The sequence below is a fragment of the Neofelis nebulosa genome, chromosome X (genome assembly GCF_028018385.1).
Source record: "Neofelis nebulosa isolate mNeoNeb1 chromosome X, mNeoNeb1.pri, whole genome shotgun sequence".
Lineage (NCBI taxonomy): Eukaryota > Metazoa > Chordata > Mammalia > Carnivora > Felidae > Neofelis > Neofelis nebulosa.
In genome coordinates this window covers 49,408,903-49,435,712 of record NC_080800.1, presented here as the reverse complement: position 1 = coordinate 49,435,712, position 26,810 = coordinate 49,408,903, and the positions used below count along the sequence as shown (strand labels likewise).

The following is a 26,810-nucleotide window of genomic DNA, read 5'->3' as shown; positions in this document are numbered from 1 at the left end:
CAAAGTTTTCTGTAGATGATGTTATTAAATTGTTACAACGACCTGGATGTAGTCTATGAAAGCTGAGGCCATTCCCACTTGTGCTTCAGTTGCTTCTGAGTTTTATCGTCCTCCTTTTATAGTTGAGGGAAACCAAGGGTCAGAGAGGTGATTTTGCTCAAGGTGCTATAGCTACATATTGATTATCCGATTCCAAAACCCAGCAGGCTCATTTAACTATTCCAGAGGAGGAAGAGAAAGAAAATAGGAGAGAGGTAGTGCTAAGTGATGGGGTTGGGTGATAGGGGACTACACTGGGTTTTATCTCTAGCAAAAGCCTGAGATACCTTTGGGGCCAATGGATAGCCTGGCCAGCAGGAGAGAAGGGTGGAGCTGAGCCAAGGGGGAAGGGATAAATGCCAGGTCCTGACTCACAGCACCCACCCGTCGTTCGTTCGTCCTCAGTGCAGGGCAACAGGTAAGAGTTGCTTTCAGCCTGGGTGCACTCTTTCTGGTCTTCTGCCCACCTCAAGGCTGCATACGCTGACTCTCTGGCCTCACTAGATCTAACTTTGTTCCTTAAAATCTGTCATTTTCTCTCTCACTTTTCTTTTTTCTTTTTTCTCTTTCTTTTCTTTTTCCCCTTCTCTTCTTTCTCTTTTTTTCTCTTTATATATTTTTTGGCTTTCTTTGGTCTTTTCCTCCCTTGTTTCCCCTCCTTTGTTGGTTTTTAAGATCATTCACTTCACTTCAATTCTGACACTCTAGCTTTCTCTTAATTTTCCTTTGTCTGATTTCTGTCTGTATATTCTTCTCTCAATCTTTTTTTTTCTCTTTTTTATACTCTGTATCTCTCAGTCTCTGTCTGTATCTATATTCCTTTTCTTCTCTGTTTCCCAGAAAAAGGTCTTGATATTTCTTCCAACAATTCTCCATTTCTCCTTCATTTTGACTCTCTCTCTTCTCAGTGATGGCAGAGCTCAACGGATCAGTGCCTAGATGGCCAGAGGTAGGGAGAGAAAATTGAGGGAATGTGGGGATGATGGGAAGGATGAATTGGGTAGAGAGAGATTTGAAGGAACTGAGAATTGAATAATTAGCATAAAGGGGAGAAGGTAGAAGAGGAATGTTGTGTCACTATAAGGGCCCTATGCTGAAAGTCAATAGATTTGTATTCTCACCCCAATTCACTGTGAGACCCTAGACAAGTCATTCACTCTCTGAAAAGAGGGCTTGTCTTATGACTTCCACAACCTCTTCTGATTTTGATTTTGTGGTCTTCTAAATTTTCGTTTCTAAAAATTTCTGGTTCTATGATTCCAAGTATCTAAAATTCTCTATGATTCTTCCATGATGGTGAGAGGATACTAGGAGGGGAAGCTTACTTCCCTGATGCTTCCAATTCCTGAAGAAAAGTGATCACATCTCCTCCAAATTTAATTGATTCTTGCAAAGCAGGCCACAAAGGGGAAATAGCAAGTAATGTGGCAACGAGTGGTTTCTGACTCTCTTCTGGGATAGAGTTGTGGTTGGCCCTTCTGATCTCTGGGACTAAAGATTGGTTGCTGACATGAAAGGGGATTTTAAGGTGCAGGGAACACCTTCAAGTAATAATATGTCACGTGGCCTGAAGTTTTACCATTATAACTTTTGTTAAAAGCACTGTTTTAAGAAGATCCTTGGCAAGGATTATCACACAATGTGTGCATAGTTAAATGAAATGAATGAATGAATGCTCACCGGTGCCTGAAATTCCACTACAATTAGAAATCTGTTCCTTTCATAAAGGCATTTGTCAAAGTCCAAAATCATATGTCCCAGAAAGGGGCCTGTTAGTGCAGCAGAGGGGATTGATATCTAGAGTCAGGCTTTCAGTCAAGAAAATATGTAGTAATATTTGAATCATAGATCCATAATGGTTAAGGTATCAGTCTCTGGAGCCAGATGACCTAGGTTTGAATCGTGCCTCTCCTACTAACTAGCTTGGTCACCTGGACAGGTTACTTAATATTTGGGGGCCTCAGTTTCCTCAGGTTTGAAATACAATTGATATTAGTGTCTACCTCACAGTGTTGTTGTTAGAATTAAATAAGTCAGTGCATGTGAAGCATTTACAACAGTGTTTCACTATTAGGACCAGATGAAATCTATGAAGTTATCTAGTCCAATATCTATGGAGAAATTGAGGCCCAGAGAAGAAAAGTACAGAGCCCAAGTTCACACAGTATGTTGTAATAGGATAAGGACAAAAATCAGAATTGAGACAAGAATCAATTTTTATGAACTAGTCTAGTGTATTCATGATGTGACTTTACTTGGATGTATCTTCACTTTCTCTACACAGAAAGTATAAAAAATAAAAATAATAGCTAACATATTTTTCAGTATTTAAAATAGGCACTCTTTTATATACTTTGTACAGATTATTTTGCCAAAACCTCACAACGTCCCTGTGAAGTAAATTGTCTTTGTTATTATCTACATTTTACAGATATAAGATATAGAGAAGAGACATAACTTTTCTAAGGTCTCAGAGCTAGTGAGCGGTACAGCCAGGATTCAAAAATGTCTGGCTCCCAAAGCTGTGCTCTTAATACCCTAAATTGCCTAAAATACTTTCTTGATTTAATTTTACACACTGCAGTCCCATGATAGATAGTGAGATGGAATGGAAACAGAGCTGAAGGTAACTAGACTATAAGATTATGGGTCATAAAGATGGGCAGGCAGAGTGAGGCTGGACAAACTTGAGGAAAGGAGTATCGGAATAGAGAAATTTGAATTGAAGCTTGAAAGAACTTGATAATTCAACAAATTCAAAGAAGTAGTCTGTATTTTCCCAGGTCACTCAGAATATCATTGTCAAAAGTCCCTTAGAGATGATGAGTGTATTGAATTTCTTTCATTTTTATTTTTATTTTTTTAATATGAAATTTATAGTCAAATTGGTTTCCATACAACACCCAGTGCTCATCCCAACAGGTGCCCTCCTCAATGCCCATCACCCACTTTTCCCTCCCTCCCACCCCCCATCAACCCTCAGTTTATTCTGTTTTTAACAGTTTCTTATGGTTTGGCTCCCTCCCTCTCTAACTTTTTTTTCCCTCCCCTCCCCCATGGTCCTCTGTTAAGTTTCTCAGGATACACATAAAAGTGAAAATATATGGTATCTTTCTTTCTCTGTACGACTTATTTCACTTAGCATAACACTCTCCAGTTCCATTCATGTTGCTACAAAAGGTCATATTTCATTCTTTCTCATTGCCAAGTAGTATTCCATTGTATATATAAACCACATCTTCTTTATCCATTCATCACTTCTCTAAAGAAGACATCCAGATGGCCAACAGGCACATGAAAAGATGCTCAACATCACTCCTCGTCAGGGAAATACAAATCAAAACTACACTGAGATACCACCTCATGCCAGTCAGAGTGGCTAAAATGAACAAATCAGGAGACTATATATGTTGGAGAGGATGTGGAGAAAGGGGAACCCTCTTGCACTGTTGGTGGGAATGTAAACTGGTACAGCCACTCTGGAAAACAGTGTGGAGGTTCCTCATAAAATTAAAAATAGATCTACCACATGACCCAGCAATAGCACTGCTAGGAATTTACCCAAGGGATACAGGAGTGCTGATGCATAGGGGCACTTGTTTGTACCCCAATGTTTATAGCGGCACCTTCAACAATGGCCAAAGTATGGAAAGACCCTGAATGTTCATCAACTGATGAATGGATAAAGAAATTGTGGTTTATATATATAATGGAATACTACTTGACAATGAAAAAGAATGAAATATGGCCCTTTGTAGCAATGTGGATGGAACTGGAGAGTGTTATGCTAAGTGAAATAAGTCATACAGAGAAAGATACCATATGTTTTCTTTCATTTTTATACATGGGGTGGGAGTAGACCATAATCCACCATCATTCCAAGGTAGGACAGGACCCTTCTTCCAATCTTGGGGGATTTTCTTCCCATTACATACCCCAATGTTGTTGTCATTATTGTTGTCAGTGTCGATGTTGGGAAAAGGAGTTTTCAAGAGCCTGGAACCTGGCCATTTTCTTTGCCTGCCTTTCCCTGGACCATCCACCCATCCTTACCAAATTTAGCCAGAGTTAGCCCCAGCCAGATGGTCAGAAATGATTCTAAAAAGGAGTTCCCCTCCTCTCCCACACCCTGGTCTCAACTTAGGGAGTGGTCAGACCCCAATGGTGATAAATACTGGGAGCTTTATCTGTGGTCTGCAGACTCAGCCCTAAGTGCTTTGGCCTTTGCAGGCAGGCAGGGGAAAGGGGGACTCATATCTCTACATATGAGATAGGCATTAGATCCAATTCATTACCTACCCCATGAACTAGCCATAAATGCCTTACATTTGACAGCTGATGAAAGCTATGAACCAGAGAGGGGAAGTGGCTTTCCAAGAACATCCAACAGGGAGTTGGGAAGCTGAAATTGAAGTAGGGAAAGCTAACATTTATTGAAAACTTACTGTGTGCCAGGCATTGTTCTAAAGGCTTAACATGAGTTTCATTTAGTTTTTTCAATACCTTGGCCTTTCCCAATTTCAGGGCCCATACTCCCTGCCCCACATACTGACCTATGTTCCCATGACAGCCTGTGAATATTGTAGAGAGAATATTCTTGGATAAACAAGGGGAAGAGATTGCTTTGTGAATTAGGGGGGAAGGATGATACTCTGTAAGATATGAAGGAGGTTGCGGTATGAGGACAGGGCCATGAGTTCCTCCTGTTCATTTTTGCCTTCCAACATAAAGTCCTGTATACTGGAGGTGCTGCTACATTCTACTCAGTATCTCTTCTGGTGGTGCCAGGGCCTTAGTCTTTCCACATTCCCCCATATCTCTCCTATTGTCCTGTCCCATATTTTGTCTCACCGGCTGACATTGGACCTCCAGTTTGCCCTTTTCCTTTTAATCTATTTCTCCTTTCGTGTTCATTGTCTTTCTCTTTTGTATCTCTTACCCCTCCCTCATCTTAATCCTAAACCCACCTTAACCACCTCTCCATCTGTATTCTTTGATCTAGTCTCTACTCCTTTCTCTCTTGCTCAGTCTCTCTCTCATCTCCCTCAGTGGGGTTGATTTCGTCTTCCCGTAACTCTTCTGTGTTTCTCTCCCTCACCCCGACTCTCTCTGGAAGCATTTCTCCTTTATCTTTGAACCCTGCTGACTCTCTGCTCCTACTGTATTCTCTCCTCTCCTGCTCTCAGTTTTTTGTCTTTGTAGTTTCTTTAGTTACTTCCATCTCTCCTCATGTCCATTTTATATCCCTCTGTCTGTCTCTGCCTATACCTCTGCTGTCACTCAATCTCTCTCTCTCTCTCTCTCTCTCTGTCTCATCTAAGTCTCTTTCCTTATCCTTTTGTATTTCCCATCATCCTTTTTTCTGTTTTTTTTTTTTTTTCTGGATAAGTCCTCCTCTCCCTGTTCATATAACTACCCTATCCCTTTTCCCTATGTTGTTGATTTCTTTCTTCCCCACAATTTATGTCTTCTTTTTTTTAAATTTTTAAATGTTTATTTATTTATTTTTGAGGGACAGAGACAGACATGGAACGAGTGGGGGAGGGGCCGAGAGAGAGGGAGACACAGAATCCGAAGCAGGCTCCAGGTTCCAAGCCATCGTTGCAGAGCCCAATGTGGGGCTCGAACTCACAAGCTGTGAGATCATGACCCAAGCCGAAGTCGGACGCTCAACCCACTGAGCCACCCAGGTGCCCCACAATTTCTGTCTTCTAACTTCACCACTATCACTGTACCTTTGTTCTCTCTTACTTTCCTCTTTTTATCTTTCCCAATTTCTCTTTTCTTCTGACTCTTCTTTCACCTGCTCTTCTTTTCTTTATTCCTCTTGAGTCCCTGTTCATTCATTAACTTACTCTTAAATTCAGCAAATAGTTATTGAATGCCTACTATAAGTATTTGGTTTCTTTTTTCTGATCTTCGTTCTGTCCCTTCTCTTCTCTGTCATAGCCTCTGCCTCTTACATTAGCCCATAGACTTGTTTCCCAGATCCTTTGGGTCTTGTGTTCATCTCCTTCTCTAACTGTCCTTTTCTAAAATCCAGTTGCAAGTTCAAAGAAAGCAAAATACCAGTCTGGTGGCACATGGCCTGTAGAGCCTAAAGCCCGCCTTTTTGTCCTATTTCCCTGAATCTACTTAAGCTGGTACCTGTGGTCTCAAACTCCGTTTCCCTTGGTGGCTGGGCCTGCTCAGGAAACACTCTAAGCCAAGCCCCAGGAGCCCTGGCCAATGGCATCTGTCTGCATTAGCAGGCTGAATATTAACTTGGCTGAGGCTCATATTCTTAGAAAGATTTTTAGCCTTAAGTGTTATCAAAGAGTTGGTAAGTTGTCAGCTCTCATCCTGCCACACACAATCACACTTTAGTACTCCTCACCATCACAGAAGGGGTCAGTGGCAGTCTGAATCAGAATTCAGGCTTCCTGACTTTTAGCTGGAACTTTCCTTTATCACTTTGTCTAATGGTCATTGTCTTATTTATTCCTCCCTGATGCTCTATTGGAACATTTTTACACTGGGAAAAGTTCTTGCCATGGAAGGATGATAAGTACATCTCTTGGGAGGGCAGCATGCACTGGGTGGGAAGGATCAAACACAGGAATGACCCTTGGCTTTTGGCCAGGCCTTCATGATGGACTCTCATCTCTTGCATATCTTCTGCAGGACTTTGGGCTCAGTATGGTAGCAGCAGTCATGTTGCTACAGTGCTGTCCAGTGTTTTCCCGGGGCCACATAGGCCTCCTGGGCAAGATGATAAAGACTCACCAGTTCCTGTTTGGTATTGGACGCTGTCCTATCCTGACCACCCAAGGACCAACTAGTTCTCAAAACCACCTTAAGGCAACCAAGGCTGGAGGAGGTAAGAAGTTTATGGCAAATTGGAGAGAATGTTTGAGTCCTGGAGACAAAGTGTGAAGTCATACTGGCCATCATTACCTAACAAATGGGAAAGTTCATGTGAAAAGTGTCAAGGCAAATAAGTTAATCCCAAAATTCACCTGGGGTCTAACTTCTGCCAATATTTCTCACAAGAGTCTCACTCTCATCCTCTCACACTGTATATAATCCAGTCTTGCTGAAACTACTTAAAATTACCTGGATCAATTCTATTGTCTCAAGCTTCTGAGTCTTTACTCCTATCAAATGACCCTCACCCATGCCCTGTATTACAGCATCTCATACTTCTCATGTGACACTTTACTTGAGCATCATCTATCTCCTCTGTGAGCCTTGTTTATACCTCCAGCCTGTCCAATTCCAATTCTGGGTCATGTCCACTCCTTCTTTTAGACTTTCATAGCCCATGTCCTCCCTCTCATTCCAGCACTGTTCATAATGTGTCTTCGGTGTATGCCATTTATGCCAGCCTAGAAGCTCCTCTAGCACAGGGACCAAGACTTATCTATTTCTGTATCTCTACCATAGCCTGAGATAGAGCTTTGGGATATAGTAGGTCGCAGTAATCATTGTTAAACGTATGGTTGGAAATGCATTGCTACTTACTCTCTTGCCTTTGCATAGACTCTCCATCTTGGGCCAAGAGCCACTGTCCCTTTATGCTGTCAGAACTTCAGGATGGGAAGAGCAAGATTGTGCAGAAGGCAGCTCCAGAAGTCCAGGAGGATGTAAAGACTTTCAAGACAGGTTGGAGTCAAGTGCCACCTCATCCAGCTTCTACTCCTAATGCTTGAACTCACTTCATCACAGTCCTCAGCTAGGCTAATTCAAGGTCAGCTAGTACACATCCCATGATGGGAAGTCCAGTCTTTTCCAAAGGGACCCTGGTAGGCAATAGCTTAGACAGTGTACTGAAATGTACCCTCCCCAACACACATATGTGCATAGGCTCTTGTCACTTTTAGCTATTAGTCTAAAATGAGCCCTCTAGAGTTCTTCCTCCTCTATCCCAAGTGGCTAAATGGATCCCAACAGTTTGGGTTCCCACATTTAAGCAATACCACTCTATGATAATCTGGATTTGCATGAAAGAATAAGTGCTAGAAGCAGATACATCTTTCAGAAGGGCATGAAGCCCCAGGTCAACTCAATTGGTGCAGACTTGTCGTAGACTCTGGGTCTAAAGTTCGTTCTTGTCCAGCAAGAAAGTGAGATGCAGGATTAAAATGTGAGAGATGGCTAAGGTCCAGGAGGAGACAAGGGCCCCGATTAAGGGCCCTTGTTCCATTTTTATTAGGATCAGAAGGCTTACAAACATAGTGATGGACATGCACAAAGAGACAATAAATCTGTGAACATTAACTTATGGACATGAGGGAAAGAGGGGTTTAAAGATATGCAGTGTTAGGGGTTTGGGTCAATATAAAACAAAATCCTAGTGCCAGGCAGATGGTTGTTAATGGCAGATAGGAGACGCTGTGTCTGTCTACCTTAGCTAGCCTAGGGGATAAGATAGATAGAGCATGCTACTTCAGGGTTAACAAGGCACCTTTCTTTTGCCAATTAGCTCTCCTCTGGGCAACTTCACCCAGTAGCGGTCTATAGCCCTATTTGCCTATTTACCTAAATTGGTCCTTCCTTCCTGTGAAAGCAGCTTTTTTGGGGGGCGTATCCGCCCTGAATACCTAATCTTATTCACCTCACCTACCTTTGTATTGGGGCTTTTGCCCCGCCCTCTCTATACCTGTTTACCTAATCTTGTTTACCCAAACTTGAGTGTGAGCATCCTATGGCTTTATAATTCTTTATGCCTTGTTAACCCATCAGTGCAGGCTCAGGGAATTCATAAGCTTATTCCCCACACAGACTATTCAAGATAATCACATTTGAAAGATGATCACAGTGTTGATATTTTTCATAGGCCCTTTTGGGATATTAAAGGTAAAAATTTCAAAATTGAATTTTAATGACATTCAGAAAAGAAGAGTATGGTACACTGTCCTGCATATACCTCCCAACTGCAAGATGCAGGGTGGCAGCCCCAGTTACTTAACCCAAGGGAAAATTCTAATGAGGAAAATATAACACCTTATAGAAGGTGTCCTGACACAGGTTTCCACTTAGGGAGATGAGTAGGGGCTCACTTTACAGAATATTTCTTCTCTCTGCAGGCTTCTCTACTTCATAAACTTGAATTTTCATGTTGTATTGAGTTTTAAAAGGACAGCACATGCTTTCTTTTTTCTCCCCTCTATTCATGGCCAATGAATCCCACACTCTCTGTCAGACCTGCACAGCTCCCTGGCCTCAACCAGCCTGAGAAATCCATTGTCCAGTCTTCCGGAGCCAGAGCTAATTTCAGAAAAGGTCACACACCTGGTTCAGAACAACATGGTTGGTGAGTTTGATGAGGTGGATATAAAGAGAGGTAGGAATGTGGAAGAAGTGCTGAAGAGGCTTCTGAAATGATAGAGGAAATGTCAGTAAGTGCTTTGGAACCAAAGGGAGTCTGGGTTTAAATTTTAATGCTGGCACTTGCTGGATATTTGTAGTTTGGCAAGTAAGTCACTTCCCTTTAGTGAGATTTTAATACCTGCCTCAACAGGTTATCATGAGGAAGAAATAAAATTAGGTTTATGGAAATGTTTCTAGCTGTTTTGAAGGTTCTTTAAATACTAGGTTTACTCCTATTATTTCTTCTCTTTGTTTCCCTCAAAAACTCATCCTTTACTGAGAGCCTTTTCTTTTCCCTTTTTTGTATGTGTTTATAGTGTTTATATTAATTTTTCATAATGCAATTTGGCCTTTTTCTAATATAAAAGGAACATGAATCATTGTATTTTTCTTTTTTTTAATTTTTTTTAACGTTTATTTATTTTTGAGGCAGAGGGATACAGAGCATGAACGGGGGAGGGTCAGAGACAGAGGGAGACACAGAATCTGAAACAGGCTCCAGACTCTGAGCTGTCAGCACAGAGCCTGATGCAGGGCTCGAACTCACGGGCCGTGAGATCATGACCTGAGCCGAAGTCGGACGTTTAACCGACTGAGCCACCCAGGCGCCCCGAATCATTGTATTTTTCAACAGATACAGGAAAATATAAAGAGGGAAATTTAAATCACTCAGAGCTCCACCATTCACGATTACCTTTTTGTTATATTTTCTTCCAGATATCTTCCCATGACTGACCACACACACACACACACACACACCACACACCTCCTATGCTTCCCTCCATATGCATGTTTTTTATTAGGAATGGGATTTTATTCTATCAGTTTTGTTATCTTGCTTTGTTTACCTAACAATATGTCATGGGCATCATTTCATGTCCCTAAGCATAGAGCTGCATAATAATTATTAATGGTTGAAATGTCTTCTGTAGCATGGATACACCATCAATTAAGTTAATCAAGCATTTATAATTCAGGTTGTTATATTCAATTTTTATTCAATTTTTCAACTTTCTTCTGGTTTATATTGTATGTTGGTTTTATGTACATATAAATGTACTCAATGATAATATATAGTATTATCTTAGACCCAGTATGGATATACTAGAGGTTATTTAGCTATTCCCCTATTGAGTTGTTTTTAGTTTTTCCTATTACAAACAGTGATGTAACAAGCAACGTTGAATATACTCCTCATGCACATAGGTAAGTTTTTTTTTCTCTAGGATAACATTAAGAGGTGAAAATTCTTAGGGTGTAAGATTGTATACAATTTCAATATTAATAAATATTGTCAATTAGTGCTCCAAAGGGGTGTACCAGTTATCAAAGAGAGTATCCATATTCTCACACCCTCTCCAGCACTTGATATTATCAAACTTTTAAATCATTATCAATATGGGTAAAAATTTGATTTTGCAGTTTGATTTTCCTTGATTAAGCATCCTCTTCCACATTTACTGAATTTTCTGTTTATATTCTTTGCCCATTTTTCTACTGGTGTGAAAAGTTTTCATAGTTATTTTTCAGAATTATTAAAAAATAAGTTCTGGGGACACCTGGGTTGCTCATTTGGTTAAATGTGGGATTCTTAATTTCAGCTCAGGTCATGATCCCCCAGTTTGTGGGACTGAGCCCCACATCAGGCTCTGCACTGACAGCTCAGAGTCTGCTTGGGATTCTCTCCCCCTCTCTCCCTCTGCCCCTCCCCCTCTCTCACAATAAATAAATAAATTTTTAAAAAATAATAATTAAAAAATAAGTTCTTGATGTCAATCATTTTTCTGTTAAAAATGCTGCAAATATTTCTCTAAGTATGTCAGCATTTGCATTTTAAAAACTCTTGATACATATTTCTAAACATCCCTACAGCAAAGATGTTACCAACTTACATCCCTACCATGTAAGTTGTCATTTGCAACAATCATGATTTCTGTTTCATGTATAGAGTTCTAGAGTTTAACAAATCTTTTGGCATACATTATGTCAATTTATCCTGAAAATAGTATTGCTCCATTTTGTAGTAGTAGCAGTTTAAAAAATAAACTCTAGGTCACTTACTTGTAGGCCACTTACTTGCTGCAAAATCTTGGTCAAGTTACCTAAACTGTCTATGTCTCCATTTTCTCATCTGTAAAATGAATATACTAATAAAACTCTCCAGGGGCACCTGGGTGGCTCAGTCAGTTAAGCATCTGACTGTGGCTCAGGTTAGGATCTCACAGTTCCTGAGTTTGAGTCCCACATTGGACTCTGCTGACAGCTCAGAGCCTGGATCATGCTCCAGATTCTGTGTCTCCCTCTCTCTCTGCTCCTCCCCCACTTGCACTCTGACTCTTTCTCTCAAAAATAAACATTAAAAAAATAACCTGTTGTGAGGAATACATGAAATAATATTTATAACGTCCCTAAGAGAAAGCATTACATGTAATAGGCACTTGTTAAATACTGGTTATAATAATATAATGAAATATTGGCTATTACTATTACTATGACTACTACTACTACTACTACTACTATCATTGCAATAACATTACTATGTACCAGACATTAGTTTGGGTGTATTACATTCTGTTTGTCATCAAATGCTCACAATTCTGCAAGAAGATATTAGCCCCATTCTACAGATGAGGAAATTAAAACTAAGAGAGGATTTATGACTTGCCCAAGGTCACATAACTAGGAAGTGGCAGAGAAATGACTAGAGACCAGATCTGTCGAAACTCTTTTTACTGAAGCTAGAAGTAGTAATTTCAGTAAGAAGGCTAACCTTAGAAAAAGAGAGGCCATGGGTAGGCAGCCCAAGTGATGTATGAATAAATTACTGAGTGAATAAGCAAGTGAGTAAGCAAAGGGATAGTTGAATGAAATAGTGGAGAGTTACTGTGGCTCAGTAAGTTCATGACTTATCAAATAAATGAATAAGTAGAGAACTGGAGAACTCAAAATCAACAGTGCCAATGAAATATGGACTAATCAGGAAGTAATTTAAAATGAATTATTTTCATCTCCATCTCTACTTCTGCAGGGAACGATGTTTTTGGTTATGACCAGTTTTTCAGGCACAAGATCATGGAGAAGAAACAGGACCACACCTACCGTGTGTTCAAGACTGTAAACCGCTGGGCTGATGCATACCCCTTTGCCCAACACTTTTCTGAGGCCTCTGTGGCCTCAAAGGATGTGTCTGTCTGGTGCAGTAATGATTATCTAGGCATGAGCCGACACCCTCGGGTTTTGCAAGCTACAAAGTGAGTAGTAAGATCTGGGCCATGAGCTGTGGGAACACAGGGAATACAGAGAAGAATCAAAGCCACACATGGGAAAGGCAGAGCTAGCAGTGGAAACCTGGGTTATACCTACCAACCCTTTTGTTCATGGTCTTCCAGCATATCTAATCCTCAGATATGAACAATGTCAATCAACAAACCATGATTTCCAAAGTCCTAATTGTCCAGTTCTATGAGAAGATGAAAGGCCAAGCAAGTCCCACTTTCCATGAGCTCTTACTCTGGTTACAGAATGAGTATTGCCAGAGATAGTGTGTGACCTCCTCTAGAAGGTCTTCCAAGCTGTTTACATTCAACCTAGCTTCTCCCTCCATCGCTGAATGCCATCAGCCTGAGAAGGAGGACCCAGGTGTCATCATTTTCTCCATCTTGCCCTCAACTTGATTACATAGGACATAGCTCATAAGGATCACTAATTCAACACTGTCCTCAATGAAGAGAAACCTACTCAGTTCCTCAGTGCCTGACAAGGGTTTCTTTCCCCCTCTCCTTGTCTACCCTGTTTTCTCCTTGCCAGGGAGACCCTGCAGCGTCATGGAGCTGGAGCTGGTGGTACTCGCAATATCTCAGGTACCAGTAAGTTTCATGTGGAGCTGGAGCAGGAGCTGGCTGAGCTGCACCAAAAAGACGCAGCCCTACTCTTCTCTTCCTGCTTTGTGGCCAATGACTCTACTCTATTCACCCTGGCAAAGATCCTGCCAGGTAAGCCTGGGGCCTGAGTTCTGCTTATTGTTGGTATCCTGCAGTACAGCATGCAGCCTCACTGCCTTCATCACTTTTTCAGTCTATTGTGAGTTCATTTCCTCCCATTGCCCTTTCTTCTTACCCACTTTGTGTATCCTCAGCACTGGATGACTATATCCTTCTCGTTTCTCCCCTTCTGCACTTAAGCTGAAGACTACTACAGAGTAGTAGTGATAGTAGTGCCCAATCTCACAGATGGTTGACACCATAAATTTATCACCTCCCAACTCAACTGGGCTCTTAACACTCATAAACAGTCTTATTATGTTTCCATACTAGCTTTTTTCAAACTTTCTTCTCTTTTAAAACCTGTGACTATCTTTTCTTTCACTCTTAGCAAATAGCCTCACATCTCACATCACACACACACACACACACACACACACACACAAAATAGAAGCCACCAGACAGAAATTCTTTTAACTTACAGCCACCAAACCTACAAACTTATCTAATTTTTCATCTGCCCTTCTTTCATTCTTTTCTTTTACAATTTGAAGGCACATCTCTTCTGCCTAAAGCCAATCCCAGTGGATCCCATCTGGACCTAATCTTCCCAATCTCCCACTCTCTAGTTAATAATGTCCTCAACTCATATGCCTGTCATTCTATCACAGCTCCAATCACAGATGACTATAACTCTCAACCTTTTCCATGTCAATCCTAGGTGTATATAATTTCTCAGATGGGAGCCACTAAAAATTCATGGTACCCAACCTTTACCAGGACCTGTATGGTGTCTGGCAATTCTGTTTCCATGGTCAGCCCTCCAAGTCTCCAAAGCAGTTTTGCAAATCCCCCATTCTTCTCAGCCTTCCCACACTTCCACCTCACCTTCACCCATAGCAAGTGACTTCACCTCCTTCCTCCCTGAAAATAGAAGACCCTAGGTAGCAATGTCCTCAACTCCTTGACAAAAACTACCTACAAACTCAAACATCCCCACATGTCCTCTCCTCACGTTTTCTCTCCTGTCACAATGAAAGAGGTGCCCTTTTTCTTGTTGACTAATCCTTTTTGCTGGTGTTCTGTGTCTCTTTCTCCTCTGCCTCCTTAGGAACCTTGATCTATCGCTTCCCTCTCTCCTTGTGTCTTCAGCCTCTCCTCTTTAAACATGCTAACGTCTCTTTCATCTAAAAAAAATGTCCTCTCATCAGTCTCTAGCTACTTCCCTATCTCTATCTTCCCTATAACAGACAAACTGCTTGAGAGAAGTCTCCACACTTGCTATCTACTACCTTACTTCTGTTGATTCTTCAGCACACTGTAAACATCCCCACTACTTCTCAGAAACTTTTGTGAGATCACACATAACCCCAACCAAATCCAACCTCTTTGGGATTTTTTTGAGTGAACCTCCTCTTCAATCATTAGAATTAAACTTCTTTCCATTTCTACTGCCACCATCCTAGCCTAAACCAAAATCATTTTCTAAATTCACTTTTCCCCTCCTGTATTCTTTTCTTCATGGTAGTCAGAATAATATTTTTTTATGCAAACCTATCTTCATTACCCTTCTGCCAAAAACCCTGTAGTATATCCTTATTGTACTTAGGAACAAACCCAAACTTTTTATCATGGCTTCTAAAGTCCTCAATAATCTAGCTTCATTCTACCTCTTCAGCCTCATCTTTTGATACCGCTCCTCTCACTCTTTTATTCAGTAACATATTTATTTACTCACTTATAATTAAGTAATTTGTCCATCTGTTCATTCAAGAAATGTTTACTCAGCATCTACTGTGTACTTAGCCTTATACTAAGTACCAGAGAAAGATACAGAAATATCTGATATCTTTTAGTTTTGTTGATTGTTTCCTTCCCTGTACATAAACTTTTTATTCTGATGAAGTCCCAATAGTTTATTTTTGCTTTTGTTTCCATTGCCTCAGGAAACACATCTAGTAAGAATCTACACCCAAGGTCAAAGAGGTTACTGCCTGTGTTCTCCTCTGGGATTTTTCCTCTCACATTTACGTCTTTAATCCATTTTGAATTTATTTTGGGGTATGGTGTAAGAAAGTGGTCTACTTTCATTGTTTTGCATGTTGCTGTCCAGTTTTCTCAACACCATTTCTTGAAGAGACTGTCTTTTTCCCATTGGATATTCTATCATGTTTTGTTGAAAATTAATTGACAAACAATTGCAGAATCATATCTGGGTTTTCTATTTTGTTCCATTGATGTATGTGTCTGTTTTTGTGCCAGTACCATACTGTTTTGATCACTATAGCTTTGCAATATAACTTGTAAGTCCAGAATTGTGATACCTTCACCTTTTCTTTTCTTTTTTTAAAATGTGTTTATTCATTTTTGAGAGAAAGCATGAGCAGGGGAGGGACGGGGGGGGGGGGCAGAGGATCTGGAATGGGCTCTGTGCTGACAGCAGTGAGCCTGATGTGGGGCTCAAACTCACAGACCATGAGATCATGACCTGAGCTGAAGTTGGACACAACCGACTGAGCCACCCAGGTGCCCCTGCTTTTCAGTTCAAGGTTGCTTTAGATATTTGTGGTCTTTTGTGGTTCCATACAAATTTTAGAATTGTTTGTTCTAGCTCTGTGAAAAATGCTGGTGGTATTTTGATAAGGATTGCATTAAATGTGTAGATTGTTTTGGGTAGTATAGACATTTTAACAATATTTGTTCTTCGCATCCATGAGCATGGAATGTCTCTCCATTTCTTTGTGTCCTCTTCAATTTCTTTCATCAGTGTTCTAAACTTTTCAGAGTTTAGGTCTTTTATCTCTTTGGTTAGGTTTATTCCTAGGTGTCTTATTGTTTCTGGTGCAATTATAAATAGGATTGATTCCTTAATTTCTCTTTCTGCTGCTTCATTATTGGTGTATACAAATGCAACAGATTTCTGTATGTTGATTTTGTATCCTGCGACTTTACTGAATTCATTTATCAGTTCTAAGCAGTTTTTTGGCAGAGTCTTTCCAGTTTTCTATATAGAGTACTATGTCATCTGCAAATAGTGAAAGTTTTACTTCTTCCTTACTGATTTGGATTCCTTTAACTTCTTTTTGTTGTCTGGTTGTTGTGACCTGGACTTCTAGTACTATATTGAATAAGAGTGGTAAGAGTGTACATCCCTGTCTTGTTCCTGACCATACAGCAAAAGCTCTCAGTTTTTCCTCACTGAGGATGATATTGGCTGTGGTTTATTCATATGTGCCCTTTATTATGTTGAGATATGTTCCATATAAATCTACTTTGTTCAGGGTTTCTATCATCAGTGGATGTTGTACTTTGTCAAATGCTTTTTCTGCATCTATTTAAATGATCATATGATCCTTATCCTTTCTTTTATTGATGTGGTGTATCACATTGATTGATTTGCAAATATCAAACCACCCTTGCAAACCAGGAATAAATCCCACTTGATCATAGCGAATTACTTTTTAAAAATATATTATTGGATTCAGTTTGCTGGTATTTTATTGAGAATCTTTGCATATATATTCATCAGGGATACTGGCCTGTATTTCTCTGTTTTAGTGGAGTCTTTATCTGGTTTTAGTATCATGGTAATGCTGGATGCATAGAATGAATTTGGAAGTTTTGCTTCCTTTTCTAGTTTTTGAAATAGTTTGAGAAGAAGAAGTATTAGCTCTTCTGCTCTGCTCTGACATGCCATGAGCTTATGATTCAAAAAATCTGCTAAGTATCTACCCTGTAACTATAAGCAGAGAGATGCTACCTGAAGGAGGTGGGATTTTATTTAGACCAGGAAGAATCTAGTATCAGTCCAAGTCAACAAGCATTCCCTAGGATAAACTCCTTTCCACGGCTTGATCTTATATATTTTGATTTTATATATTTAGACCCTGCCCTCAAGAAACTCTAGGGCTTCTTGGGAAATTAAAATTTCGTCCACCCCAAGATAGTCAATGCCAAATCAAGGTTAGAATTGACTGAAGGGAAGGGCATAGGGGTCAAAATTTCAGGCAGGGTAGTTCTTTCAAGGGAGGAAGAAGTGTTAAAAAGACTTCCAGAGGAGAAGGAAGCAGAGCAGGATCTTCAAAGGGAGGGAGGGTTGGCTCTCTGCCCCTGTCAGGTCGGTCCTGAGGTTGAAGTAGAAATACCAGAACAGAAGTTTAAGAAATATGCCTCTGGTTCTTCAGGGTGCAAGATTTACTCAGATGCAGGCAATCATGCTTCAATGATCCAAGGTATCCGCAACAGTGGAGCAGCCAAGTTTGTCTTCAGGCACAATGACCCTGACCACCTGAAGAAACTTCTAAAAGAGTCCAACTCTAAGATACCTAAAATTGTGGCCTTTGAGACTGTTCACTCCATGGATGGTATGTACATCATAAAAACCATGATGACAATAATAGCTGACATGTATAGAATTTTTTATATGTCAAGAAAAATTACAGTATTTTACATGTATTAATTCACTTAATCTTCACAACAATTCTATGAGGTAGGTACTATTATTATTTCTACTTATTTATATGAGGAATCTGAGACACAAACAAGTAACTTGCCCAAGGTCATATAGCCAGTATAAGCTGAAGGATGGAGGCAGCTATTATACTGATCTTATAGGTTAAAAAACTGAAGTTCAGAGACAGCACTCAACTTGTCTTGGTTGGATCAGTAAATTGGTGCCAAAGTATTTGCACCTAGGATATATGATTCCACTTCCTTCACACAATACTCCATTAGAAATGATGTGCATATCAATCACCCAAGTGTCTGGTTTCTGCAATGAAAAATTTTACAAACCATTGGCTGAGAGTTTTTGCAAGGTCTAGTATGAAGCATTGGAATCAAAATTTGTTTGCAAGTGAGACAGACCTGGGCTCAAGCCTCACCTCTGGCACTTACTGGTTCTATGGTCTTGGGTAACTCTTAAACTCCCTGAGTCTCAGTTTTCCCCAACATAAAATATTTGGTTGCAAGAATTAGAGACAATGGAAGTCATCCCATTTATTATGATCTAAGTAAAAATAAATCATCTTTACCCTTCTTCCTCTGATCTTCCCCTAACTAAAACAATGCTCAAATTATTCTATTGCTACCTTTTTTAGCAGAAATCATGTGTTTTAGGCATCACCTTCTTGATTTATTAAAGAGAGATGTCCTCACTTCATTTCAATTTGTTGGTTTTCCAACTGAAACAAAGGAGAGTCTATAGTATTACCTGATTTAGCCAATATAAGTGCCATCAGCATAACGTAACTGTGATGCTGAAACAGCGGAACCAGACTATTCATGTTCAAATCCCAATATGACAACTTAATAGCTTGGGCAAATTTCTTAATTGCTCTGTGTCTGTTGCTTTATTTGTAAAATGGAGGTTATAATAGAGTAGCTGTGAGAATTTAGTTGATATATGTGAAGAACATACTGTTGTGCCCCCTGCAGTTCTACAACTAGCTGAAACTAGTCTAATTCATTGTCTTTAGTGGAAACCATCTTGGGATCATTTAACTTCCTTACATTTGCAAGTGAATGGCTCCTTATTTTGTTGGCAGAAACTGCTTAAACTATCAATTCTAGGGCTAAATTTCTCCCATTGAAATGATGCTTGAGTCATCTTACTCTTTATCTCGAGTTCCACTTCCTGTGATTTTCTTCCCTCATATTGTCCCAAGAGTTGCTCACATTCTTTAATCCTGGTTTGGAGCCCCTGTTTTCACCTGAAGAACGTTCTTCTGTATTCCAACTGACTGCACCTCAGCATTTTCCAGATGGGGAAAGACAGAATGTATGAGTTCTTATATATGCAGAGTGGCCACAAAGTCTATATATGAGATTCATAGCCATTTGAAGACCTTATAAACAACTATAAGCATAGAAGATGTATAGAATAACATGGGAAAATGGTAAATCTGTATGAAGAATAGCGAGAAACATACAGATTACTTCTAATTCTCTTTCATTCAATAAACTGAGACTGTGCCTGTGGGAGGGTGCCCTCAGGTAACACTATTGACATAGATGAGAGAAACGTAATCCCACAGAGGCACAGAAAAGACAAAGTGATAGAGGCACAAGGAAACTCAGAAAGAGACACAAACTTACAGAGAAAGAAAGTCTGAAGCAGAAAGAGGTAGATAGAAAGGGACACAAGAAGCGAGATGGTTAAGTTAGGGAGGAAGGGGAGGGAGGGAAGGAGAGAAAAAAAGAGAAAGATAGAGAAAAACAAAAGCAGAGACAGAAAAATGGAGACATAGAAATAACAATGGAAATGGTTATGAAAAAAAGATAATGACAGAAATCCAGAAAGATAGAAACAAGGAGGACCAGTGAAGTATAAAGATATTGACAGGGATTCCAAAAGCACCTGCCTGAGTGAATGAATTGGATCTGAAATCAGGACGGCATTAATCTAGATCAAAAAGTTGCTTTTTTTTAAATTTATTAAAACAAAGGCATCATATGGGCCAGTGCAACCCTAAGTGAAAATACACAGACTTGTAGGAGGGAAAAAAAAATTGAATGAGGCTGGAAAATGCCTTAAACAAGAGGACAGATACTGTCAGAAGTAAAAAGTAGAGAGGTAAGCTTTGATTGCAAACTAGGGATAATACACACACACGCGCAAACACACACACACACACACGCAAACGCAAACACACACACACACACACACACACACACACACACATCCTTTGAGTGGGAATGAGGTGGAAGCATTCAACACATTTAAAGAGGTTTGAAATAGTCCCGAGTATACACACCCTCATCATTTTCCAACCCAAAGTAGTTATGGGTCACAAACCCTAGGGAAGGGTTGTAATCTCCTACCTCTATTTTCTCAGGTGCCATCTGTCCCCTTGAGGAGTTGTGTGATGTGGCCCACCAGTACGGAGCTCTGACCTTCGTGGATGAGGTTCACGCTGTAGGACTATATGGGTCCCGGGGTGCTGGGATTGGGGAGCGTGATGGAGTTATGCACAAGATTGACATTGTCTCTGGAACTCTTGGTGAGTACCTTGGGCTGCCTTTATATATAATCCAGAAACAAGGCCCCTGTAAGGCCCTTTCCTTCCTCCTCCCCAAAGCTATAAAAGATATTTGGGTAGAATTCACAGCTTCAGGCTATGGAACTCCTGGATTCCCTCCTTCCACTCCCACCCTACTGCAGAGATGCTGAGAAAGTCTGGGAGGGTTTTTCTAAAAAAAAAAAAAAAAAAAGCTGAGCTGGGCCAAATAGCCAGGTTCAAGTCAGTACATGAAGAGTTGTGGTTCTAAATTCCTTCCCTACTCCAGCTCCAAATTTCATTTTAGTTCCACTTTTGGGCCTAACCAGCTAAAGGTCCCCACCCAGCTCCTGCCTATCTAGTCACTGCATATGGCAGACCTTGAAAGTCCTATCTCAAAGCAGCAGAATTATCAGTTATCTGTCTTGTCATGGACAAGAGAGATAAGCAGAGTCCTGAGAAAGGAGTCTGGAGCTCCAGCTTCTGGTGCACATCCTTGTGTTACCTGGATATGATCCTATTCCTCTAGAGACTAATGATAGTCTCTGTGCATATCCTTCTTCTCCTTGTCTCCAGGCAAGGCCTTTGGCTGTGTGGGGGGCTACATCGCCAGCACCAGTGACTTGGTGGACATGATACGCTCCTATGCTGCTGGCTTCATCTTCACCACCTCACTCCCTCCCATGGTGCTCTCTGGAGCTCTGGAATCTGTGCAGCTTCTCAAGGGAGAGGAGGGCCAAGCCCTGAGGCGAGCCCACCAGCGAAATGTCAAGCACATGCGCCAGCTACTAATGGACAGGGGACTTCCTGTCATCCCCTGCCCCAGCCACATCATCCCTATCCGGGTGAGAGCCCAACCCTGACCATTGCCCTACTTACTTATCTCTTCTGGGACCTTCCCACACCCAGCAAATCAACACCCGCTCTTCTCATCAACTCTTTGCTTTCCTACTCTTCTTATCTGGAACTTTGTTACCTTTTTGAAAAATTATCAGCCATTCTGGATTAACCACCTCTTTTTGCATTAGCTATAATCTCATGATTATTAGACTGTCCTGACCCTCACAATATTAGGTACCCATGACCTATAATTCAGTGTGTTTGAAATTATGGATCAAGACCATTAGTGGGTCACAAAATCAGTTCAGTAGGTTATGACTAGCATTAGAAATTTTTAAAAAACAGAATAGAAAATGTTGGAATACATCAAACATAGAGAAGGTATCATTTTGTGAGACATTTGTTTGAGGTTTGTATATGGGTATATGTGTATGTATAATACAGTCATGATGTGAAACATTTCTTAATAAGAATTGAAGTAAAAAAAAAAGTCAGAAAATAGAAAATAAAAAATCATGGGACAAGAAGCTGTTTTGGATACCCAACTATGTTTAAGAATTTACTGCCTTTAGAAATGAATTGCTATTTCTTTCTTAAATAACATCTATTTGTATATGTTAGTATGTCAGGGTGTGGTAAGGACACTTTTTTTGTAACTGTTTTATGGATGAGAAAGAAATAGTCACTGCTCCTTGGACTAACCCAGTATTCCTTTTTGGGGATATTGGGAAATATTGGGGATACTGAGAAAGGACTATTTTGATATATTTTTTTTAATTAACCCAATGAAAGCACCACAGAGGTAGTTTAGGGAGGGGGTATCTTCTTACCCAGAACCACCACAAATTAACATGCCATCTAGGTAAAACCAGTGTGCTTGCTCTGCAAACAGAATCAAGACAAGGTACCTAGCACCACCTCCATCCCAACCCCTTCAAATTAATTGCTGCCCCTGAGAAACTCCTTAATAGAAATTCTGGAGCTGCCACTATAAGCCCCTTATGGAAAAAAACTGTCCAAAAATTCAGTGATGTTCATTGATGTGGCTCCCTCCACCTGCTTAATGGAACTAGTTATTAGGTTAGCAGATACTGACAGGCTTTTCTCCTGCCCCAGGTGGGTGATGCAGCATTGAACAGCAAGATCTGTGATCTCCTGCTCTCCAAGCATGGGATCTATGTGCAGGCCATCAACTACCCAACTGTCCCCCGAGGTGAAGAGCTGCTGCGCCTGGCACCTTCCCCCCACCACAGCCCTCAGATGATGGATGACTTTGTGGGTAAGTTCTCAATATGGGTGTCTATAGCAGTCTCTTTGCCTTCAGCCCCAAGATCTGAAGAAGTTGAGAGAATGAATGCCATTCAGTTTAAAAGTTTATTTCTAGAATATCTATTGTGTGCCAGACCCTCTACTATGGTAATAAATGGATGAGAAATAGACCCATAGGGCTCTAGTTTGGTTGAGCCATAGTGGACACAAACAATGACCTTAAGGGGTGATCAAATTTCAACAGAGTGCATCAGGGAGTTGTGGGAGCAGAAACGAGGGGCCTGACCCAACATGTGAGATTCAAGACAGGCTTCCTACTGAGGTAAAACCTGAGCTGAGTCTTACAAGGTGAGTGGTATTGGACCAAGAAAAGAAAGAGAGTGTGGAAGTGGTATTCCTAGCAAAGGGAAGAACATGAAGAAAGGCAAGGTGAATAGTGGGAAGCAGCCTGAGATATATCAAGAACAATAAGCAGGTGTTACTGGAAAGTAGGGTAGTAGGAATGAAGTGGAAGAGTGTCAATCTATGAGGCTACAAAGACAACACAAGACAGAGAATGAGCTGAAAGACTTGTAGAACTACTGAGTAGGTTGAGTTGTGTCCTGAATGATGCCAGTTTAGTCAATTCACCTAAAGTTTACTGAATTCTCATTGGGTGCAGTTTTTAGCATGGGGCCTGGCATAGAGCAGATGTGTATTCCAACTCTGTTGGGCAAAAGACATGTAGACAGGTGATGGTCTAGCAAAGGAGACAGACATAGACAGTACTGCTCCAGTATGATAAGCTCTAGCACTCCGGGAGCTGGAGGGAGAGTGATCACGTAGGGCTAGGTAAAGTAGGAAGCATGAAGTTAGGAAGGCTTTGTGGGTGAGGAAGTCCTTGTGCTGCACCTTGAAGTACACGTGGTATAGTGTAAGGACATTCCAGAATAAGGCAATCCCATGATCAAGGACCTAGAGATAGGAAAACAGAGGACATACATTGGCAACAGTCATTCTGTATGTCTGGAGCATAGGCAGTATTAGAGTTCAAGAAAGACAAGATAGTTAGGTGCCATTCATTCATTTAAAAACACCAAATATGCTAGCCAACATCTATTAAGTACTTACATGTTCCAAACATTGCATGTATTAACTTATCTAATACTCATGGGATAGAGATGCTATTAGCATTTCCATTGTATATACACACACACACACACACACACACACACACATATATATATATATGGAAATCAAAGCATAAAAATATATAGTAATGGGTCTAAGATCACACAGCTACTAGATTTGAACTGGGGAGTCTGTCTCTACTTCCATTGCCATAACCACTAGGTCTACTACCTCAGCTGATGATCCAGACTCCTGGATCTTTTGCTCAGTCCTCTAAATTGTTCTGGGCTTCAATTATAGAGTCCTCAGTACTCTCGGTTCTCTCAGTGTCCATTTACACTGAGCTTTTGCAGGAAAGATATATGAGAAGCATCTACGATGACTCCACCAAACTTTCAATCCCACAGCCGACCCTTCTTGAAATCCTGCAACTGGTCTCTATAGCCTAATCTGTTTTTTTCTATTGCCAGTTTTTGAGTATGTCAATGTGATTTCTTCCTAATTATTTTGCTTCTCTCTTGATCCCTAATTTCTTCGCTATAATGACCATCAGAGGGGTTTTTGTAAACATTTGACTACCTCTCTTGCTTAAACCTCTTCATGTTTCCTATTTGCCTAGACTAGAGAAGTGGTCTCCAATGTGAGGTATACAAGATGATCCATAGGATGAGCAGGGCTATTAGAATCTTGTGTTTACCTTTTATATATTAAAAATAGGAAATTAGGCATTACTGATATGGATCTTTAACATATAGACTGACGATACAAGTTTCAGTATATAAAAAATATACATAGATTGAAGGTATGTGCTAAAATGTTTGTATTGATAGAATGTACACTCCAAAATTTGGAGACCACTGGCATATAGGACAGTTGAAGCTCCTTGGCATGGCCTTCAATGCCTTCAACCTGGTGATCTCTATGTCCTCACTTTTTTTCCAAATGTCTTTTATTTCTCTAGTTACACTGAGTGACTTATAGTTACCTCATTTTGCTGTACTTTCTTACCTCTGGTGCTTTGCCAATTATGCTCCCTTTTAATAGGAATGCTTTCCTTCACTCTTCCCTCTGGCTTACTTCCTTTTACCTTCTAGACTTAAATCAGCTATCCTTTCATTCATTATTTCAACAAATATTTATTGAGTATGGGAGTATGTACTGTTGCTATACACTGTTCTAGGTGTTGGGGATATAACAGTAAACAAAAGGTGTAAAATAACTATCCTTCTGGAGATTATATTCTAGTGGAAGGAGATAGTCAAAAAACTTTAAAAAATAAATAATGCATTATAGCATGGTACTTTTAAGTGTTATGGGAAGAAAAAGCAGGATAAGGGGATAAGAAGTGCTTTTGGGGAGGAGTTAGTTTGGAGGGTTGTAGCATTAAAGTGTTAAGGGTAGAGATCATTGAGGTGACACTTGAACAAAGCTATGAAGGAAGTGAAGGAATTAGCTGGGTAGATATCAAAGGAAAGGTCATCCCAGGCAGATGGAACAACATAAGGCAGGGAAGACCCAACCACAGGAGTATTTCCTCTGTACTTGAGGAACAATAAAGAGATGAGTGTAGATGAAGTGGTATAAGCAAGAGGCAGACAGAAAAGTGGGTGAGGGGAAATGTGAGGCCAGACTGTGTAGGGTATTGTAGTCCAATGGAAGGATTTTGGCTTTAACTCTGAAATAGACAGTCTTTTGAAGGATTTGAGCAGAGTGACATAGTTGACTCACATTTTAATAGAACTGGTCCAACTTCTATGTTGAGAATAGACTGAAAGGGAGACTGAGTGGAAGCAGAGAGATCCATTTGGGGGCTACTGTAATAATCCAGGTAAGAGAGGATAGTGAGTAGGACCTGATGATGGCATTAAAGGTGATGAGAAGTGTTTTAATTATTGAAGGTGAAGCCAGTGGTTACTTGCTGGCCAGTGGTTACTTGCTAATAAATTGGATGTGTGGTAGGAGAAAAAAAGAAAAATAAAGGATGGCTCTAAAATTTTTCAAATGAGAAACTGGAATTGCCATCAACTGCGAGATGGGTAAGGTTGAAATTAGACTTGATGGAAGGTAGGGAGATCATTAGCTCAGCTGTGTTCATGTGAAGTGAAAAATGCTTATCAGACATCCAGGTGGAAATACAGAAAGAAAATTGGATATAAAAGTCTAGAATTCAGAAGGGTCTGGGCTGAGTTGAAATGTTCAGAATTAGCATATAAATGGTATTTAAAAGCCATGAGACTAGACAAGATCTCCCAGGGAGTAAGCATAAAAACAAAGCCAAGGATAGAGCCCTGGCACACACTTGAGGCACTTCCAACAACAGGGTCAGGTTCTCTCCTCTGGGTTCCCACCCACTCCAGGAACCCCCTCTGCCCCAGGCTCCCAGGTCACAATGATGACACTGTATCATTACTGTCAGTGTTATCTTATCAGGCTGAGTTTCCAAGCAGATGGATTCACTTCTTAGGCCACAGCATGTCCTGTACTTAAAGAGTGGTCCAGACCAGACCAGTGCAGCTTTAAATTGTGTCAAATGCTTCCTAATCTTTTGTATATAACAGCACCCACACACAAATGGTAACATTCATAGTACACAATGGAGCAAACAGAAGATGTTACTTCTGGCTCCAAGATATCTGAGAGGTTTGAGGGGATCATTATCTTGGCACATCTGTATTGTGACACAGGGATTAAGACCTAGTCTAACCAATTCTTTCCTTCCCCACCCCCTACCACCTTTAGAGAAGCTGCTGGTAGCCTGGACTGAGGTGGGGCTACCTCTCCAGGATGTGTCTATGGCTGCCTGCAATTTCTGTCACCGGCCTGTGCACTTTGAGCTTATGAGTGAGTGGGAACGCTCCTACTTTGGAAACATGGGGCCCCAGTATGTCACCACCTATGCCTGAGAAGCCAGCTGCCTGAAAGCTCCACCCCATCTGCACTTCACTTCGGACTGAGCCTCCTCCTATCCTCTGCTTTATTGTGTGCCTCTAGCTGACTTCAGTCTAAAAATAAACAAATAACAAACTGCAGAATTTTAGCCCTTTAATAGACAGAAAACTGCATATCTGACTCCTTCAGATGAGTGGCAGCACCATGAGGAAAATCCAGGGACTGACTGACTCATTAATGGTAGACCTGGACACAATAGGCCCACGTAGCCCCTGAAGTCAGGAGATAGAATCAGCCCTAACTGAACTATCTGGAAGAGAGGAATAGTTCCCCA

General features: G+C 40.6%; 1 protein-coding gene across 2 annotated transcripts; it reads left to right on the top strand.

The window, feature by feature from the left end:
* Positions 1–324: 324 nt before the first annotated feature.
* On the top strand, positions 325–26,619 carry ALAS2 (5'-aminolevulinate synthase 2). 2 transcript variants are annotated; one of them, XM_058714735.1, is made up of 11 exons: positions 325–457; positions 6,703–6,898; positions 7,561–7,683; positions 9,224–9,334; positions 12,419–12,641; positions 13,198–13,382; positions 17,555–17,734; positions 20,207–20,371; positions 20,945–21,213; positions 22,325–22,487; positions 26,327–26,619. In XM_058714735.1, exons 2-11 carry the CDS (start codon positions 6,718–6,720, stop codon positions 26,488–26,490), a joined length of 1,764 nt encoding a protein of 587 aa, XP_058570718.1. In that variant the 5' UTR covers positions 325–457; positions 6,703–6,717; the 3' UTR covers positions 26,491–26,619. The 2 variants fall into 2 exon arrangements, with proteins under 2 accessions (XP_058570718.1, XP_058570719.1); XM_058714736.1 differs by lacking the exon at positions 9,224–9,334.
* Positions 26,620–26,810: the final 191 nt, after the last annotated feature.